We start from the raw sequence: 20,447 nt of genomic DNA on the forward strand, positions 1-20,447 counted from the left end.
TGAATTTTCTTTTATACAAATCTGGTTCTGACAGTAACAGTCCCTCTGTATTTTGTACCGTATGTTCCATGGGGAGTGCTCTGAGGAATTGTTCGAGATGATACCAGCATCTCGTTTTTACCATCGCACCGCCCGCCACCGGAGTAGAGTTTATCCATACTACCTGGAGCCACTGCGGTCATCCACAGTGCGTTTCCAGAGATCTTTTTTGCCACGTACCATCCGGCTATGGAATGAGCTCCCCTCCACGGTGTTTCCCGAGCGCTATGACATGTCCTTCTTCAAACGAGGCTTATGGAGAGTATTAAGCGGTAGGCAGCGGCTTGGCTCTGCCCCTGGCATTGCTGAAGTCCATGGGCGACGGTAACCACTCACCATCAGGTGGGCCGTATGCCCGTCTGCCTAAAAAGGCAATAAAAAAAAAACAACAACAACACAAAAAAAAATAACGTAACAAATTAAAAATCTAATTATTCCTCCTCTTATAATAATCATGGTTCTTTATTTTGGAGATAATGGCTTACAATTAAAAGATAGATATATGCTGTCACGGGCTTTTTTGTAGGACAATTTAAGATAAATATTTCCATTTTACATTAAATACGTGTGACTCCAACGGTTTTTGCTGCGCACACAAAAATAGCCGGCAGATGACAGATTTTTTTCATCTTATTTGCCACTTAAGGTTATATTTTGGATAATTCACACTATATTGCCCGCACGGGTAGGTACCACGACCCCAAATATTTCTGCCGTGCTGCAGTAATGCGTTTCGGTTTGAAGGATGGGGCAGTCGTTGTAACTACACTGAGACATTACAACTCATATCTCAAGGTGGGTACTTACGTTGTTGATTTCTATGTGCTCCGATAAGCGCTTAACACCAGATGCTCCATTAACTCGTCCAGCAATCTGGGCAACTAAAAAAACATAAAACTAGATTTGGTAATTAAATTTGAAAACTCAACATCATTATGCGCTAATCACTCAGCCTACTATCAATAATTCGTAGGTAATTAATTGTGTACCTACCAGCAAATTGTATCCTGTAGTACGGAGTTAAACAGAATCACATTTTTTATAGGTAAGTACGTAAGCTCACGGGCTCGACCTGACAGAATTTGCTAACACTAGCCCTAGCAAGAGCAGTGCTTAGCAGAATCTACCACTGGTTCGGAAACGCGACCCACTGAGAAGATCCGGCGAGAAACTCAGTGGGCTGTGTCTATGGATCAATTCGCTCATCGAACTCTTCGTCGTAATCGACGAGTTCGATGAAGATGTAGACGAAGACGATTAGAAGGACGGTCAAGAAGTAACTCCACTGTTTAAGCAAAATATCCCCACAGCAAAAGACCGCGCAAATCAATTGCAGATTCAAATTTAACAGGCGCTTTCTTTCGAAAGACACTTTTTGAACAGTCTTCTTCTTTTCTTTTTTTCTCCATCTTATCTCACTAGGTGGGGTCGGCACAGCTAATTTTTCTCTTCCATTCTCTTCTATCAGCCGTCATCTCAACACTCACTCCTCTCTCTCTCATATCGACATTAACACACTCCATCCATGTCTTCTTCGGTCGATCTCTTCCCCCTCTACCTTGCACTACCATTTCCATGCATCTCCTAGTCACATGCATCTCCTCTCTACGCATCACATGTCCATACCACACTAACCGTCCGCTCTTTAATTTGTCTTTAACTTTTTGAACAGTATGTCTTTTTAAAATATCCATCCACCCGGTGTTAAGTGGTTACCGGGCCCCAAAAACATCTACAACGTAAATGCCGCCACCTACCTTGAGATATGAGTTCTAAGGTCTCAGTATAGTTACATGTCGGTCAGATCGTTTGTCAAGTTCTCAATAAGAAGCCGCATTTTATTTATTTATTATTGGGTAGATAGATGAATAAACTAACAATTCTTCTAGTGTAAAGTGTTGACTGAGGTCCATCTTTGAGGCATGTAGACGAAATCTCAATGTACCATGACCCATAGACAAAACCCACTAAGATTCTCACCAGATCATTACAGTGGGTCGCGATTCCAATCCAGTGGTAGATTCTGCGAAGGATTGCTTATGAATCAATACATCATAGATGCTATTATTATTATCGAGAATGACAGAAATGCGAGATTGGTTTTTCGATCAGTAAGGATCGTTGTTGAGACTGCTCTGGGGTAGACCGGTGTTTCAAAATAAAAGAGTGGACTGTATTAATACTTAGTAAATTTATAAAATAGTAAAACAAGTAAGTATCGCGGGTGGCGTTGTTGCCCGAAGTGACGAAGGCGGTGTAAATCCGCTACCCCGTGCCGCTGTTCTCCTCCCGGCGCCCGCGCCGCGCGATCATCGATGTCCGTGCATCGAAAGTCGTAATAGTTTAGGTTAAGATGATTATTTCGCTTTGCTGAAAGGTTTGTTTTTGAATCAGGCTCGAAGGACCACACAATCAGTCTTTAATTCACCCTTAAAAAATAAATTTGTGGCTTTGTGTTCTTTTGGGACGCCTGCCAAATGAACCTAGGGATGCCAGGTTCATCCTTTAATATTTTCATTTCGAAATTTTCGATGTTAAAACAAAACACTTTTCTATTTATTTAATAACGTTTATTATAATTTTTACAAGTAGTTTCGAATAAAATATGCAATAAAATAAAATTTAATTACAATGCTAATTTAACATTAACCATGACATATCTTTGGCGTTAAAAAAACAATACTTATTACAATTAGTACAGTGCTGTGTTGATAATGGAAATAATACGGGGATTTTATTTCACCTTTTTTGACTCGGTATCATGTGATAAGTACGTATATTAGTCTCCAGTTCCCATAGTACTCCTATCATAGGAATCCTAGTTTGGGCCCGGATAGCCGGTTGTAGCTCATACCCGGCTATTATTATTATTTCATTGCTTAGATAGGTTACCGAGCTCACGGCCCACCTGGTGTTAAGTGGTTACCGGAGCCCATAGACATGAACAACGTAAATGTTGCCACCCACCTTGAGATATGAGTTCTAAGGTCTCATTTTTTTCAGTACAACGGCTGCCGCGCCCTTCGAAACTAAATGCATTACTGCTTTACGGCAGATATAGGCAGATTGGTGGTACCTACCCGTGCACGCTCACAAAACGTCCTACCATCAGTAAAATGCTATTATTATTACGATTATCTAAACTTAGGCCAACCAGACGAGATAATAAACGTAAACAAGCGGACCGTTACTGAGTTACATTGCGATAGCGAGGGATTATTATCTCTGTCCTTATCACTCGTACGCGCAGTTATGGCGTCAGTTGGTCGACAACAGCTGTCGTTGTGTGTTTCGTGGTACAGGAAAGCACTGAGTACCGCAGCTGTCAACATTTGGTCCGCCATTTTGTGAACAAGTTTATTCCTGATTGGATTGCGTTCGAAGTGATACATATTGACAACATGATTGATAATACAATAGATAGTTTTATCATAAACACAACTGACTCGGACTCTTCCGACGAATCATCTTTGTCTAGTACAGATGACAGCGATTAAAATTCGAACTTTGTAATAATTTATTTAAATAAAAATGTTTTTTACTCCTGAAACTTTGTTTACATTTTTTATCTCGTCTGGTTGGCCTTACTTTAAATTATATCACTCATAAATACTAACTCGATTCGCTACAGAGAATTAATAACAAAATATTTTTATTAAATCTCTCACGTAAACTAGAAACACATCCTCAGCTACAAAAATTGGTTTCAAAGGGTGAATAAACCCCTGTAACAACCCCCTCACTTAGGTGCGTAAAAACACACTGAATCAATTTGTAGTAAAACTGTTAAGACACTTTTTTTAAAATTCCATTACGAAGGTATAGTAAGTCCCAATTTGGTTGCAGTTTTCCTAATCCAAGGTATGTAGCTGGCGACCCTCGTGTAGACTCCGGGACGGGCTCTTCGTGCGCATCCAGCCCCCCAAGACACAACCCCCTGAAGCGCCCAGCCAGCCTGACTCCCCACCTGTCCGTCAGCTCGGCCCCCCGAGCGACACGCCAGCGGACCCCCCGAGTCCCCACGACAAGCATCCACGCCCCCCGACAGAATACCTGTGTAATTTATAGTATCATTGAAAATTATGTTCTAATATCACAGCTAAATCCCGTGGACATCTCTCATTGGGACGGATTGTGACGTAAGCGACAGATTGAGCTTGAGTTTAGTGGGTTCTTGGAGGCTAGCACTCAGGCTGGTTGTATCAAAAGGATCCTATAGCCTTGGGCTATCTAAATTTTATAGATCGGTTTTTTCGAGTGGGGAGCACCTTTTGATATAACTGAGACAAATTAATGCAGTTATGCAAGAGAAGGCGCGAGAAAACCATCTTTCATTTGCCAATAGTGGAGTAGAGTATGCCTTATTGTATACCAATATAAAATAAACACAGAACATACAATGGTGAGTCAAATCCCTAATAGCGATCTCTTCCAGACAATCATCAGGTTGACAAGAACCATCTAAGAAAAAGATAAACGCGGCTTACTTGTAAATTGAATAGCAAAGCTAAACAGTAGTGACGGTTGTATCAGAAATTCATTTATCAAATGCCCCCCATCCAGCTGGGTACAGTAACAGCCTGGCCACGGGACATTCGCCGATACGAATATTCGCGCGGTGCGAACGGCGAAGCGTCTAGCGACTAAAATAAGCGCATAGAAATGTACCTAACAAGCCACGCGCACCGGCGACCGGCGAAGCGACCGGCGAAATGTACCGAGCGAATCGCGCGATGCGGCGGGCGAGCAAAACAAATGCATGAATACGGACGGCGCGAGCCACGGAGTCGAGCGGTAGTCGCGGCGAATAGTACAGTGATTAAATGAGTTTAGTCTTTTTCGCCGCGAAAAATTAACGCCGAAATTTTTATATTTTTTATTTATTTTTTATTTTATATTTTTAAAGTCATCGTGGCCTAACGGACGTCCGGTGCAATCGTGTTGAGCGATGCACCGGTGTTCAAATATCAGGCGGGTACCAATTTTTGTAATGAAATACGTACTCAACAAATGTTCACGATTGATTTCCACGGTGAAGGAATAACATCGTGTAATAAAAATGAAATCCTCAAAATTATAATTTGCGTAATTACTGGTGGTAGGACCTCTTGTGAGTCCACACGGGTGGGTACTACCACCCTGCCTATTTCTGCCGTGAAGTAGTAATGCGTTTCGGTTTGAAGGGTGAGGCAGCCATTATAACTATACTTGAGACCTTAGAACTTATATCTCAAGGTGGGTGGCGCATTTACGTTGTGGATGTCTATGGGCTCCAGTAACCACTTAACACAAGGTGGGCTGTGAGCTCGTCCACCCGTCTAAACAATAAAAAAAAATTAGCTGAAATACTAGCTAGACCAGCTATTTGGAAGTCTAGTCACCCAAAGTATTTCTCGTACTTCTTGTGGAATTCTCCATCTATAGGTATACTCCGATTCTTATTCAAATCATGTACTTCACAATCTTTTCCAAATAATAGGTCCTGAACCAAAAAACTATTAATTTGTAAGCAATATTAAGCAATATCGAGATAATTTCGATATAGACATTTCGCTGTCGGACTTCCTTACTAGTCGCGGCGGCGAACGTGAGTACCCGTGGCCTGCAAACGGTGCTGCGCGAATGGTCGCCTCGTCCACCGCTTCGCTGTTCGCACCGCCGATCCCCGTAGCCAAGCCGTAAAGTAGTCTTACCGGCACAGATCATGGAGTCCAAAATCGGTTGCTGCCTTCCACCCAACACGTGGCTTTGCCTACACGTGGCCAAGTCTAGAACCGGCACCGAAGCAGCCCTGAGTACCGGGGCGAAGGTCTCTGTACCTTCTGTAATTAAGTGTTATCATCCGTAAATAGCTAGATGTAAAAGACCAGATCAGGTAGAAGCTCGGACATGTGGTCTAGCAAAACGAATTGCAGAAAAGAGGTGATAGAAGCCACATGACTTTGATTGTGTAGTCAAACCTAAAGAGACTTGGCTTACTTGAAAAATGTGAGCTAACGGTCCACATGGATTTGGGTGGTTATCAAAAACATGGCATGGTATTTGTAATGATTAGAGGCAGAAATACACAGGGTAGTGGCATCTAGCCATGTAGACAGCCAATTTAAGTACTTACTCTACCATTAATAAACATAAAGCACTTAGAATTTGGGTATTTATTTGGGAGAATACAGTAGAAGTGGACGGGAACTTCAAATAGAGGAGCCATCATAAAACATTTGGCTTTGGAGTCACTGATTCTTGTCTCGTCTAAGGTTTCTGGTAACAACACAGAAAACAATTCTAACATTAAGCGATGTGGATTACAAGCATCTTGTTCAACCATCATCGTAAAATGTCTTCGGATGAGAACTGAAAAAAGTATATTGAAACTACAAGATATTTTTGACGGTACACAGTTGTGGGTTTGAATTTTAACTTACCTGCCTGATAGCCCCACCCACTGACAGCGCACCACTGGCCAGCAGTCTCCTCGCTGGAGGGTAGACAGATCGGCCTCACATGAGAATTGAACTGCACTCCGCTACCCGACTTAGACACCAAGATGATCGCTATGTCGTTGCTGTGTGGACCGTCTGGAAGATGGAGGAATACGGGAATACCACCACACCGAAATAAGTATTTCTATCTCTTCTATCAGCTTTTCTATTGGTATTTTCCTGACTCGGTGGTGCGGTAATTAGCGGCCCTGACTGTTGGCGCCGAGGGTCGTGGCTTCGATTCCCACATCGAGCAGACATTCGTGTGATGAACGTATTTGTTTGGTCTTTGTCTGTGTGTTTATCATCCATATATTTAAACTTAGCCAAGTATTTATGTCAGTCTTTGATGCCCATAATACAAAGAATCCTAATTTGCGACCTGATGACCGTGCGTGATTTGTTCCCAGTTATTTATATTAGTTATTATATGATGATAAGATCAAACCAAACAAACCAAAACCAAAAAACAAATGTACTGTTAAGATGTTACGGTGATCTTGCTGCTCATGGACATCAGCAAGAAAGTACAGCCAAGCCGCTGTATATATAGAGAACAGCTTTGCAACATAATTAGAAGATGACATAGTACACCGTTGGGGCCAACCAACACTCACTTTTCCTAAAGTCGGGATGCGGAACCACCTTCTCAGCGAAGAACTGGTGCTCGTGTTTGTCCTGGATCTTCAGCCGGTGCTCGCCTACCACTAGTCGTATGTGGTCTAATTGTAGTGGTTGCTGTGAGGAGTTAATCAGAGTTTTTACTGGTGGAAACCGAAAAACCTTTACAGGAGTAATTTTGTTGCACCATCTAATAGATTATAGGAGCCCATAGACCTCACTCATCTGACCCTTGAGATATCCGGTTTCAATTGGGGGAGAGGTCGGTGATGCCTACCCGTGTGGGCTCTTATTTTATTTTTTTTATTGCTTAGATGGGTGTACGAGCTTACAGCCCACCTGGTGTTCAGTGGTTACTGGAGCCCAAAAACATTTACAACGTAAATGTGCCACCCACCTTGAGTATATAAGTTCTAAGGTGTAGGTTCAGTGTAGTTACAACGGTTGCCCCACCCTTCAAACCAAAACGCATTACTGCTTCACGGCAGAAATAAGCAGAGTGGTGGTACCTATCCGTGCGGACTCACAAGAGGTTCTACCACCAGTAATTACGCAAATTATGATTTTGCGGGCTTGATTTTTATTAGGTACACGATGTTATTCCTTCACCGTGGAAGTCAATCGTGAATACTGGTTAAGTACGTATTTCATTACAAAAATTGGTACCCGCCTGCGGGATTCGAACACCGTTACATCGAATGCACCAGAAGTCTTATCCTTTAGACCAAGACGACTACATACGCTGCACAAACTTAATTAGAGTTCAAAATTGCGATTACGATTTATTACACGATATGTTGACCTCAAATTTTTAAAGTCGTTCGAAAAAATTCATATCAGGTGGATTGGAAACCGCATTCTCGTGTATATGAGTAAACCTTAATGCCTCATAGGTCCGTCGGCTTTTTTAAAAGCCTGTGCTTACCTTGAGAGACGAGATCTAAGGCTATGATCTTTAACCGGATCTGACTGATTTGCGGCAGAAATAAGAGGTAATTTTCTACCATCTTAGATGCTGAGCATGTGCCCATTGAAACAATCTTTCGTCGAACACCATTATTGAGTAATTCTACTAACTTTATCGAAGCAGTGGGCAGCGGACAGCACCAGACGTTCCGCTATGACGGCTCCTCCGCAGTGGTGCTCGAAGATCAACTTGTCCACATCAAGCATCTGGATCTCGACCTGAAGACGTACATGGTCATACATTTAATGTCTGTTGAATTTAACCATTCACAGAAGACGTTAACAAAAAGAATGCTTTAAAAACGAACAAGGATAATACATTATTATGTATCCTCTAAAAACGTGTATTGCGTAAACGAAAAACCAACAGTGAAAGCGTCCTTAAGTTAATTCGTCACCGTTGAAATGTGTCACAGTTGACAGCTGTCAAACGCAAGCCAACATTTCGCGCTTTTGTTCACCGCGAATACCTGGAACTGGGTTGCGGTGTTACATCACCTTTTATATCGACGTTATAAGAAACATGCTTATTTTTTTTAGTGCTTAGATATGTGGTCGAGCTCACAGCCCACCTGGTGTTAAGGGGTTACTGGAGCCCATAGACATCTGCAATGTAAATGCCCCACCCAGCTTGAGATATAAGTTCTAAGATCTCAAGTATAGTCACAACGGCTGCTCCACCCCTCAAACCGAAACGCATTACTGCTTCACGGCAGAAATGGGCAGGATGGTCGTACCTACCCGTGCGGACTCATAAGAGGTCCTGGGTCTCTTACCGCCCCCTTCAGGCCCATTATCGCCCATTTTGGTAAAGGCTGCTCTAAGCCAAAGTAAATTATTGGAAGTATCAAATAAGAGAACATGACAGCGAGCTTGCAACAATCGGGTGAATTTGCCTGTCTTTAAAATTTCGTTAGAGCGATTCAGGCATCTGTCAAATAAATATCTTTTGCACTATGATAACTTCCGCCTATACGTTACCTAAATAAATTTGTAACAAGTATTCACGAATAGACTTGCAGGACGAAGGAGTTGTTTCGACCTCAAACCGGAATTTAGACATGTGATTTAAAAAAAAACCGAATCATTAATGTAGTCCTAAAATATATTATTTTGACTATAACGTCCATGCAACTCGGCATAGTTTCATTCGATTGACACGAATTATTTCGTAGCCGGAATTTGGGAAATGACCATGAACGTGAAAATCATAAAATGAAGTCAAGTATTATGAAAATTACGAAGAATAAAATATACTAGTTTAATTTTCCGCAAGTAAAAATTTTTAATTTTAAATTTAATTTTTATTGCATAGATGGGTCGATGAGCTCACGGCCCACTTGGTGTTAAGTGGTTACCGGAACCCGTAGACATCTACAACGTAAATGCCGCCGCCCACCTTGAGATATGAGCTCTAACATCTCAGTATTTAGAGTATTTACAACAAACAACAAAATGTTATGGTTTTTTTTAAACTGAAATAATGTATTAATAATAATATACATACAGCCTGATGGGTACTGGAGACCATAGACATATAACCACGTGAGCCCCGTCACTAGGTCAAACGCTCAATTGTACCACTCTATCGTTCAAACCACAAAAATAGACAATAAGGTCATCATATATTGGTTATAACCAATTTTACAAATACATCGCGGTTCACAATTTCGCACAAACTAAGATAGGCACCACCTATCTTGCATATATCTCCAATCTGAGGCTGGCGAGGCGTTATTTTTGTAACAAATAATATATTGGCCTTTGAGTTAAAGTGGGGTGGCGTAACTTTTTTTTTCTACCTATGCTGATAGCCTTGAGAGGGTATTTTAACTTCGCCCTAATATGTAGATAAGCTCACGGGGCTCAAACTGGAGTGACGCTAACACTGGCCCTAGCAAGAGCAGCGCTGCGCAGAATCTACCACGGGATCGGAAACGCGACCCTCTGAGAAGACCCGGCGAGAAACTCAGTGGGATGTTTCTCGGATTCCACGAGGGCGGTGACCGGTGCTTGTGGTACCTAAAAGCACCGGCACATCGATTGTGTCCCTCACAAAGGAACTGCTGATCCCAGGCTCCCTGACTATTAGTGGTTCGCTTTGGTGGTCCCACATCCAACTAGCGTCCCCTCATGTTGGTATCTGGAGGAAGACACATTGCCCAGCCCAAGAAAAATATATTGTTTTGTGCTATAGTTGTAAGGAACTTTGAGTAAAAACTCAGCACATTTGTCTTGTTTAGTCGTGCACACATCGCCAGCCAGATTTTTTACTTGTTGCTATTTATTGTGTATCTTTTTAGCTTGTATTGTGTAATAAATAAATAACTAAATCACGCACGATTATCGGGCCCCGATTTAGGATTCCGTGTTATGGGTACTAGAGACTGACCTACATACTTAGATGCGTTTATATACATTTTTTTACTGATGGTAGGACGTGTTGTGAGTCCGCACGGGTAGGTACCACCATTCTGCCTATTTCTGCCGTGAAGCAGTAATGCGTTTCGGTTTGAAGGGTGGTGCAGCCGTTCTAACTATACTGAGACCTTAGAACTTATTATATCTTAAGGTAGGTGGCGGCATTTACGTTGTAGATGTCTATGGGCTCCGGTAACCGCTTAACACCAGGTGGGCCGTGAGCTCGTCCACAAACCTAAGCAATAAAAAAAATAAAAAAAAATATATCGATAATAAACACCTAGACAAAGAGAAAATAAACATGTTTATCACGCGAATGTTTGTCTGATGTGGGAATCGAACCTTCGGCGCGACAGTCAGGGATGCTAAATATAAAATTGTATAATACTTATGTTAATATAGGATTTGAATAAACATAGGTTTAATTTAATGTTTTGAAGCCGTATTTTACAGATGTCAAATCAGTTTGGCGCGTTTTTTTTTTTTAAATCCACTATCGAGGTTTTATAGTTAAATTCAGCCAGAATACTCACTTGCCATGGAAACGCTCCATAAGGTGTCTCGGTGCCTCCTACAATCTTCCCCGTCCTTCCAGGGTTGAAGTCAATGGTTCTAGTTCCGCATAAAACCTTCCCCGGCTTAGCGTGAGCACCCAAAAAGTTCTGATTAAAATAATTTGTACTGAAACTGTTAAAAGCCTTCGAAGGGCGCGTTTTGTTCCTATAATACTCCATATGATTAATTTTATTGACGAAAAAATCGGCGTTAACTAATTTTAAAATGCATAACAACAAACACAATTTACGTAGCATTTTTTTTTCTTTAAAACACAGACAGAAAAAAATTGGCGCCAAAATCACTCTTGAACGTCAAGATGACAGATTGTTTTTTTTTTTTTTTTGATCCCCGTTTCGAAGGATGCGTCCAAGCACCTCGCTCGCCGAGTACGATATGAGTTTGAATGTGGTTCGGATCGATTTGTTTTTTTTTAAATGTATTCAAGCAATGCCGTTTACAATGACACGTGCGGTGGTTACGTGAATACGGGCCAGAGACAGATCTCGAGATGTACGCAGACCGGTGCCGCATTTAAAACATTCATTGATTTAAACATACTAATTAATATTCATTGAATAATTAAATTTCGATCATAATTGCCGGTACCTCAAGACTTAAATTCATTTTGAGTGCTTTACTTAAAAAAATGCTTTTTAAAAAATGGGAAAGCATTTTAATCAAAGTAAATTGATACCTCAGTCGACTTGGCTCTAAGTACGTCATTACAGATCCTCCCAATCGATTAACGATGCTTTTAGGTACCACAAGCACCGGTCACCGTTCTCGTCGAACCCATTGTTTGGGACGAAGGGCTCGACGAGTAAATTAACCCATAGACACAGCCCACTGAGTTACTCGCCGGATCTTCTCAGTGGATCGCGTTTCCGATCCGGTAATAGATTCTGCGAAGCACTGCTCTTGCTAGTGTTAGCAACACTCTCGGTTACAGCCCCGTGAGCTCACCTACACGTCAAGGAGAAGCTGAAATAGCCTCTCAAGGCTCAAAGCATTGGTAGGGAAAAAAAGATACCTCACAAAAAATTTTTAATAGATATACAAGATTTAAATTGACTAGCGCGTCCGATGCACACGTCTTAAATCCGAAAATTTCATTATATGATTTATTAAATTTCATTAAAAAAAACATTTCGCGGTGGAGCGAATTGTGAATTCACTTGAACATAATTTAATTATATAAAAAACACATCAAAATCGCTCCGGCCGGCGCGTCCGACACACGCAGGAAATTTCACCTCAAAACAAGAAATTAAGTGACCTTTATCAATCCATCACGTTTTCATTGAATTATTACGCAAATGAAATACTCGTAGTAGCAAAACACAAAGAGATTTCAATTCACCATCTTTATTATAATTTAGCTCAGTTTCTGACTTCTATCTCTTTTCACGTTTCAGTTCGTAAAGACAATAAAAAATCATACCACACATCAAACAGTTAAAGTTGATTTTTTATTGTACTTACTGAAACTTATAGGTTATGCGTGGTATTAATGTGAAAAAAAAAAACAAGATTTTTTTATTTATATCTGTCTGTATCTCTATCTTACGCTAAAATTATACTCTATTCTAATATACGTCTCATATTAGAGTTATAATAACAAACATTCACAGTTAAAAATATTTCATGTTGATTTAGAAAAAACGCGCGCTTAAAACTTCGATTTAATTTTTGGCGGGAACGCGAGAAACAAGTTGTGTGTGTGTGTTGTGTATGTGTGTTTTTTCGACGCAAGATCCTCGTTTAGTTGTCCTCCTGGTAGTTGTAAAAGTTTAATCAAAAAAGTAATAAACAAAAAAAAATACATTTTAATTAAAATATGACAGGACATCGAGGCTTATCATCGCAAATATCTCATTTATCCATTGTTTAATCCGATAACTCTGCGATTGCCGGTCCCAAGCTCGGATGAGGAAAGAGGAGGGTTGAGTTGGACTTAGACCTTTCCACCGTAAAATAACCAACGCCGAATGTCTGACGGCGGTTAATTAGCCGGTCTTAATAAGGCTTCAGCTACCTGAAAGAACTAAATTTTTTTTTATTTTTTTAATGCTTAGCTGGCTGGACGAGCTCACAGCCCACCTAGTGTTAAGTGGTTACTGGAGCCCATAGATATCTACAACGTAAACCCACCTTCAGATATAAGTTCTAAGGTCTCAGTATAGTTACAACGGCTGCCCCACCCTTCAAGCCGAAACGCATTACTGCTTCACGGCAGAAATAGGCGGGATGGTGGTACCTACGGGTGCGGACTCATAAGAGGTCCTACCATGAGTGAAAAATCTCTTCCAAAAGCACTGCCGTGGAAGGACGCGGGACAATGTGCATTTTCCTAAGAAAGCCTCATGGGGCCACGACCCTCAGCATTGAGGATTAGCGACGCAAGCTGAAGGAACGGTAAATGGGGCGGCATCTATCTTAAGACGCATGCCACCCTCCAAATCACACGACTTATTCGCGACAGAATTAAGCGAGTGAAACCCATGCTCAACCTTTTTTTATTTTTTCCTACCTATGCTGATAGCCTTGAGAGGCTATTTCAGCGTAACCTTAACTAGTAGGTGAGCTCACGGGGCTCAAACGTGACGACGTTGCTAACACGAACCTTAGCAAGAGCCGTGCTTCGCAGAATCTACCACCGGATCGGAAACGCGACCCACTGAGAAGATCCGGCGAGAAACTCAGCGGGCTGTGTCTGTGGGTTGATTTACTCGTCGAGCCCTTCGTCGCAAGCGACGGGTTTGACGAGAACAATGAGCGGTGCTCAAACTACCAAACAAACACTGCAACAAATTTTGCCGGTTTGATTTTTATAGAAATGTTGTAATTCCTTCACCGTTGAAGTCAGTCTTGAACGTTTCTTAAACCTTCATCAACGTATTTTTACCATCACTGGTGTCCTATGTGATGCACTGAAGTAATTAACATAGATAATACACATAAATTAGTTATAGATAAGCAACTCAAGCACTCAACAAAAATGTTTACGGGCGTCGGCCACAAGATGGCTTCGCTTCGATTAGTTTCTCATAGCTTCAAATCAAATCAAATCAAATCAAATCAAAAAATTTTATTCAACATAAATGAAAGTACATACTTGTTGAACGTCAAAAAAACTACCGCCAATTCACAAGAACTAGCCTCCGTCCTGAGAAGAATTGGCAAGAAACTCAGCGGGCATGTCTTTTTTTTTTTACATATGAAATTATTATTTATTTATTTTTTAATATTAGATTTTTTTTTTAAATATGAATTTTTTACAATGAGTAATATAACGTAACAATTACTACAATATTGAAATGCCTGGAGCGTGCAACTCATTCCCACTTTGTGCAATCTTCTAGATAATCATTGACTTTATAATAAGCTTTATTGCACAGATGTTCTTTAATAGTTTTCTTAAACCTATGTATATGTAGGTTCTGAACATCTTGTGGGATTTTGTTGTACAGGCGCACAGACAAACACCCGAATGAATTTCGTATCTTATGTAACCTACTCATCGGCACAACAAGCTTGTGTTTGTTCCTAGTATTTCTATTATGTATGTCCGACTGTTTAGGAAACTCCTCAATATGTTTACGAACATACATCAAATTTTCAAAAATGTACTGGGATGGCATAGTGAGAACTTTAATTTCTTTAAATTTTTCCCTCAGGGATTCCCTTGAGTGCATGTTATAAATAGCACGTATAGCTCTTTTCTGCAGAATAAATATCATTTCTACATCGGCCGCATTGCCCCATAGCAAAATGCCATAGGACATGATTCTTCTGTAGATCGCAGTAACATATTACCTATCCCATATTTTATTTTTAAAGAAGGATTTTGTAAATTTTCAGAAACCACAATCAATTGATAAAATTTAATCAATTTGTCTATAACAAATAAAAATTCTATGATTTTTATTTTTTTTATTTTCTGTTTAGTTATACAATAATTAAATGCCTTAACTTTGACAACATTAAAGTTTAGGGGCATCCGCTACAAGATGTCGATAGTTTCCATACAAAAAAAATATTCGTCTTAAAGTATCGCAGTTTCAGGGCCCTCGTAATTATGTCGATCTGTTAGTAGACTTTAGGAACTATCTAGTATAAATAATAAATATCTAGTAGACTTTTACTGGTGGTAGGACCTCTTGTGAGTCCACACGGGTAGGTACCACCACCCCGCCTATTTCTGCCGTGAAGCAATAATGCGTTTCGGTTTGAAGGGTGGAGCAGCCGTTGTAACTACACTTGAGACCTTAGAACTTATATCTCAAGGTGGGTGGCGCATTTGCATTGTAGATGTCTATGGGCTCCAGTAACCACTTAACACCAGGTGAGCTGTGAGCTAGTCCACCATACTGAGAACGAATCGATTGCTAAAAGACTTGAAAGACTAAAACGCGAATTAACAAACAAAAGAAGGCAACATTCGGTAATCCAATTAGCTTTAGTAACAAAAATTAACACAATTACTTCAGTGCGCCGCGTAGGGCACCGGTGACCTACGTGACAGTCGCAGGACTAAGTAGGTACGTGTTTCATTAGAAAAATCGGTACTCGCCTGCGGGCTTCTTATCTTCTAGTCGCATTATTCTAATGAACTAGAGGTCCCACAGTAGTCGAAATTCGATTATAATTAATTGGAATTGGAAGTTTGTACATATTCTACGATCATAAATTTCGCCAAGGCTACTATAAAAAAATATTAATAAAGACAAACAATATTTAATCTATTCTCTATTTGACAACAGACGTCAAGAAGAAAAGTTTGACAATAAATAGTATGCATGCGTGTTGCGTCAAATACATGGTATGTAGTGTGTGTAATGTTTTCTTTATTGATTTAATGTATCTTTTATGCATTATTTTAAACAAATAATAGCATTGTGCACTTCTTCTCTATATTATCTATAAGTGTGGAAAATTTCATACTCCTCCGTCCGCGCAATTTTCGTAAAAAGGGATACAAAGTTTTTGCTTCACGTATTAATATATAGATTAACAAACAAAAACAAACAAGATCAGTGAGTGAGTATAATCGCGACAACGCTCTTTTATTTATTTTTTTGAGTCAAAGTATTCATGTCATCGACCTAACTGCCGACACACCGACCCACTTTCCAAACTAGTTCATTGTTTATTGTAACAACGGACTGACGAACAATTTGGGCTGTGCGACAATGAAAATGAACGTGAATATATGGTTAGCTTAAATAAATAGATACTGTCGATTATTTTTTAGAAGTCGTCGTGGCCTAAGTGATAAAGTGTCCGGTGCATTCGTATCTAGCGATGCACCGGTGTTCGAATCCCGCAGGCGGGTACCAATTTTTCTGATGAAATACGTATTTAACAAAATGTTCACGATTGACTTCCACGGTGAAGGAATAACATCGTGTAATAAAAACTCAAACCCGCAAATTTATATTGCGTAATTACTGGTGGTAGGACTTCTTGTGACGCACGGGTAGATACCACCACCCTCCCTGTTTCTGCCGTGAAAGTAATGCGTTTCGGTTTGAAGGGTGGGGTAGCCGTTGTAACTATGCCAAGACCTTAGAACTTATATCTCAAGGTGGGTGACGCAATTACGTCGTAGATGTCTATGGGCTCTAGTAACCACTTAACACCAGGTGGTCTGTGAGTTCATCCAAGCATTTAAGCAATAAAAAAAATAAATAAAAAAAAGCAATATAAAAAATAAACAAAAAAAAAGTTGGATTACCGATTTCGCTTAACACGCAACATTTATCTTTGTAATTAAAGGTGCGTTTTATTTGGTATCAGCATCAACAGTACAACGTTTTTTATTGAACCTCTATTAAGTTTACTCCATTCGAATAGCCCAAGAAGTTTTTTTGTTATGATATTTTTTCCAAAATTTACCTGACTGAAAATGGCTCTCCTGTTAAGTTGGAAAAATAACGCTAAAACCAAAGAGTATTTTACCCATCGGTTTGATTAACAAAACGTATATACTCGACGTTTTAGTGTTCAAATTCAAATTCAAAGTGTATCTAGACATTTCGATTGTGTAAATAAATAAACACAGGCGACGCGGGCAACCATCTTGAAACATTTTATGTAACTGTCAAGTGTGTAAATGTAGCAGCCTCACTTTGAAAAGGCGGCACGACATGGAAACCGCCGCCGGGAATTACATACTCGATCCTGTGGACCGAATGGTAAATAGTCGACGTCGCCCTAAACACGTCATTACAAATCCTCCCGATCCATTAACAGTGCTTTTAGGTACCACAAACACCGGCCACCGCTCTCGCCGAACTCGTCGCTTGCGACGAAGGGCTCGACGAGTGAATTAACCCATAGAAACAGCCCACTGAGTTTGTCGTCGGATCTTCTCAGTGAGTCGCATCTCCGATCCGGTGGTAGATTCTGCGAAGCACTGCTCTTGCTAGGGCCAGTGTTAGCAACACTTCCGGTTTGCGCCCCGTGAGCTCACCTACATTCCAAGGAGAAGCTGAAATAGCCTCTCAAGGCTATCAGCTTAAGTAGGAAAAAAAAGTAACAGCTATTTTTCCCTTCAAAACTAAACGTCTAAGGCATAAGGTCGATTCCGCTTAACAGTTAATCTTTTGCATTGGCAAAGTTGCAGTCCAGATTGATCTGAAGGCACGACAATTTAGAACCTAGAAGACTTTTAATGCTTTAAAGTTATTGGCAGGAAGGCGAGGTGCGAAGTTGAGTTTTAAATTTTAATCACAGTTTTCTTTTCAACTGTTTTTTAAGTATGGCAATAGGATTCTTCGGATTCAATTTTTGCCAGTGTCGACTTTAAAACATCAATTATTTAAAAAACGGAAGTTTATCCTACAGATTGAGTACTTGATCTGTACGTCTTAAATCCGAAAACTAGTTACTGTTTTTTTTTTGTACAAAATTAAGTAGGTATAATAAAATCTTTAGTAGTCAAACGCAAGGTGAATCTAAGCCAATATCGAATCCACTTGAATACAACCAATAAACATCTAAATAGGTCCAGTCCAGATTAGGTGGACTTCAGGTAATAAACACATAAGCACAGAAGGTTTTTATACTTAAAGATAATTATATCTTATTATAGGTAAAATGGCACGGGATGAGATGAATTTTGGACATTTAACCTGGAATATCTTCTAACCGTTTGCAACACCCGCGCGAAAATGAATTCCCTAGAAATCTTCAGATTTAACCGTTAAATAAATCTCATGTGTATATGAAGCCGCAATGGCCGTAATTACCATCGCTATCTCGTATTTAAATTAATGAATTTTCACGGCTCTTCTTTATTGAGGTTAAGGAAAATTATATAGGTTAGAAAAGAAAAAAAAAAATACAAAATGGCGATTTATTTCTAAATTCAAGCTATGGAGAGCTAAATTAGGGAGGACCGTCTTAGTGTATAAAAAAGTTTCCGCAGAAAGAGGACCAATTAAGATGGCGTCACGGTAGTAAGTGGAAGGGTTTGAAAAACAGCGTCATTAGCTATTAGAGTAGGATACTAAATTAAGAATGAAAGAAACGCTTCCTACGTAAATAGTAATAAAAATAAATAGTTGATATTTTAAATACTGGATGTTTTTTAACTACACAGCTCACGAAAAATATTAAATTATTCAATACAGCACATTTCACTCTGTTTAAAACTGCTATATTCATAAGATTTCCTAAACTAGAGCAATTTCGATGAGTCTCCGAATATAGCTTGCTGTTTACAGGTTTTTTTTTATTGCCCCTCTAGGCAGTCGAGCATACGGCCCGCCTGATGGTGAGTGGTTACCAATGCTCATGGACGTCAGCAACGCCAGGGACAGAGCCAAGCCGCTGCCTACCGCTTAATACTCTCCACAAGCCTCGTTTGAAGAAGGACATGTCATAGCGCTCGGGAAACACCGTGGAGGGGAGCTCATTCCAAAGTCGGATGGTACGTGGCAAAAAATATTTCTGTAAACGCATCGTGGATGACCGCAGTGGCTCCAGGTGGTATGGATGTACTCTACTCAGGTGGCGGGCGGTGCGATGGTAAAAACGAGATGATGGAATCTTCACAAACAATTCCTCAGAGGACTCAGGTGGATACTTTTTAAATTTGTCCTCTATAAAAGATAGTGCTACTTCTACCCTCCATAGTTAAAGCTAAAAAAGCGGGAATAAAAATGTATGTCGGGGCTATAGAGACGGCAAACTGCCTATAGATACTCATTGAGATAGCTTGAAGGCTACCCCAGCCAGAGCTCATTGCTTAACCGTAGTTAGAATTCAGAATAATGGTACCTACCCGGTCGGGCTTCTCGGGAATGAAGTAGAATTCTCTGAGATAGGAGAATTAATACCACAGACAGTTATTATAACTAGATAAGTAGACCGAATATTAAGAATCTATCTTCGATCTATCTAATGATGAGCGGTTATCGCAGATTCTGAGATTTGCATTTTACTATTATAATAAAACTAGCTTCGCTGGGCATTTAAAATTAGCATTATCATTTCTCATTCCCACAAAGATTCTCATCATTAACGCCCCCGCAACTGGTGTAGGGGAGTCCAACACTCATGTAAATATTAGCCTATTCATTAAGTACATGTATTTTCTACATGGATACTAAGTTTCAAGTCAATCGGATGCATGGTTCAGTAATTATAACGGAACATCCGTAAAAACCACTGTAGATTTATATATTAGTATATAGATTTCGATTTTTAAGCATGAAAAAAAAAACAGATTTTATTCATTTCTTTACATTTTCATGTGAATATGGGTGCAAAGGACCAGGTATTTATATTCCATAAATTTGACATCCGCGAATGTAATATTTAACTATGAGTTTGATGATCTTAAATCTTCCTATGTTACCAAATATATTTTTGTTAAATTTATTATTATTATTTAGTGATCACACATTTGTTGCACTATTTCTTTTAGATGGTGCAATATTTTGTTCGGAAAATCATAATTACGATGCGTTTTTTCCGTTCTCAACATTAAAATCTGTGGTATCGCGTTTTCCACATTTTTCCCTCGCATAAGTCACTATTTTGACAGATTTATTGTAGATTTATTCGTAGCTAATCTACGTTATGAAGAGCTGCAGAATTTTGATTTTTTTTTTTTTTTTTTTTTTTTTAATTTTATGACCTGGTGACAGAGACCTTTAGGTCATATCTTATTTGGAAAATGTTCATTACTTTGGCAGAATTTTGAAGCGCTATTCTCAGCATAGATTCGAATAGCTGTAATTTCATATCTACTTTTTTATGTTTGAGAGATTAATGGTGGCCTTTCCAGTTTTATTAGTGCAGGTGGGCGAGCAAGGGCTCAGCCAGGAGGAATGGGGCTTGCTAACAGCTACC

General features: G+C 39.9%; 1 protein-coding gene and 1 long non-coding RNA gene across 3 annotated transcripts; one reads left to right on the forward strand and one right to left on the reverse strand.

Annotated features, from left to right (window-relative positions):
• Positions 1-2,587: 2,587 nt before the first annotated feature.
• LOC101740247 (trypsin) lies at positions 2,588-11,626 on the reverse strand. 2 transcript variants are annotated; one of them, XM_004930788.5, is made up of 6 exons: positions 11,060-11,626; positions 8,217-8,324; positions 7,136-7,256; positions 6,462-6,614; positions 5,733-5,861; positions 2,588-4,092 (listed from the first exon to the last, which is right to left on the reverse strand). In XM_004930788.5, the coding sequence occupies exons 1-6, from the start codon at positions 11,336-11,338 to the stop codon at positions 3,851-3,853; spliced, it is 1,032 nt and encodes a 343-aa protein (XP_004930845.2). In that variant the 5' UTR covers positions 11,339-11,626; the 3' UTR covers positions 2,588-3,850. The 2 variants fall into 2 exon arrangements, with proteins under 2 accessions (XP_004930845.2, XP_062531334.1); XM_062675350.1 differs by lacking the exon at positions 2,588-4,092 and having other exon boundaries at positions 4,616-5,861.
• Positions 11,627-16,117: 4,491 nt separating this feature from the next.
• Positions 16,118-18,667, forward strand: LOC134201136 (uncharacterized). The gene is made up of 2 exons (XR_009976338.1): positions 16,118-16,299; positions 18,181-18,667. It is a non-coding gene; the product is annotated as an uncharacterized LOC134201136 (long non-coding RNA).
• Positions 18,668-20,447: the final 1,780 nt, after the last annotated feature.

This window comes from Bombyx mori, chromosome 23, assembly GCF_030269925.1.
Source record: "Bombyx mori chromosome 23, ASM3026992v2".
Taxonomy (NCBI): Eukaryota; Metazoa; Arthropoda; class Insecta; order Lepidoptera; family Bombycidae; genus Bombyx; species Bombyx mori.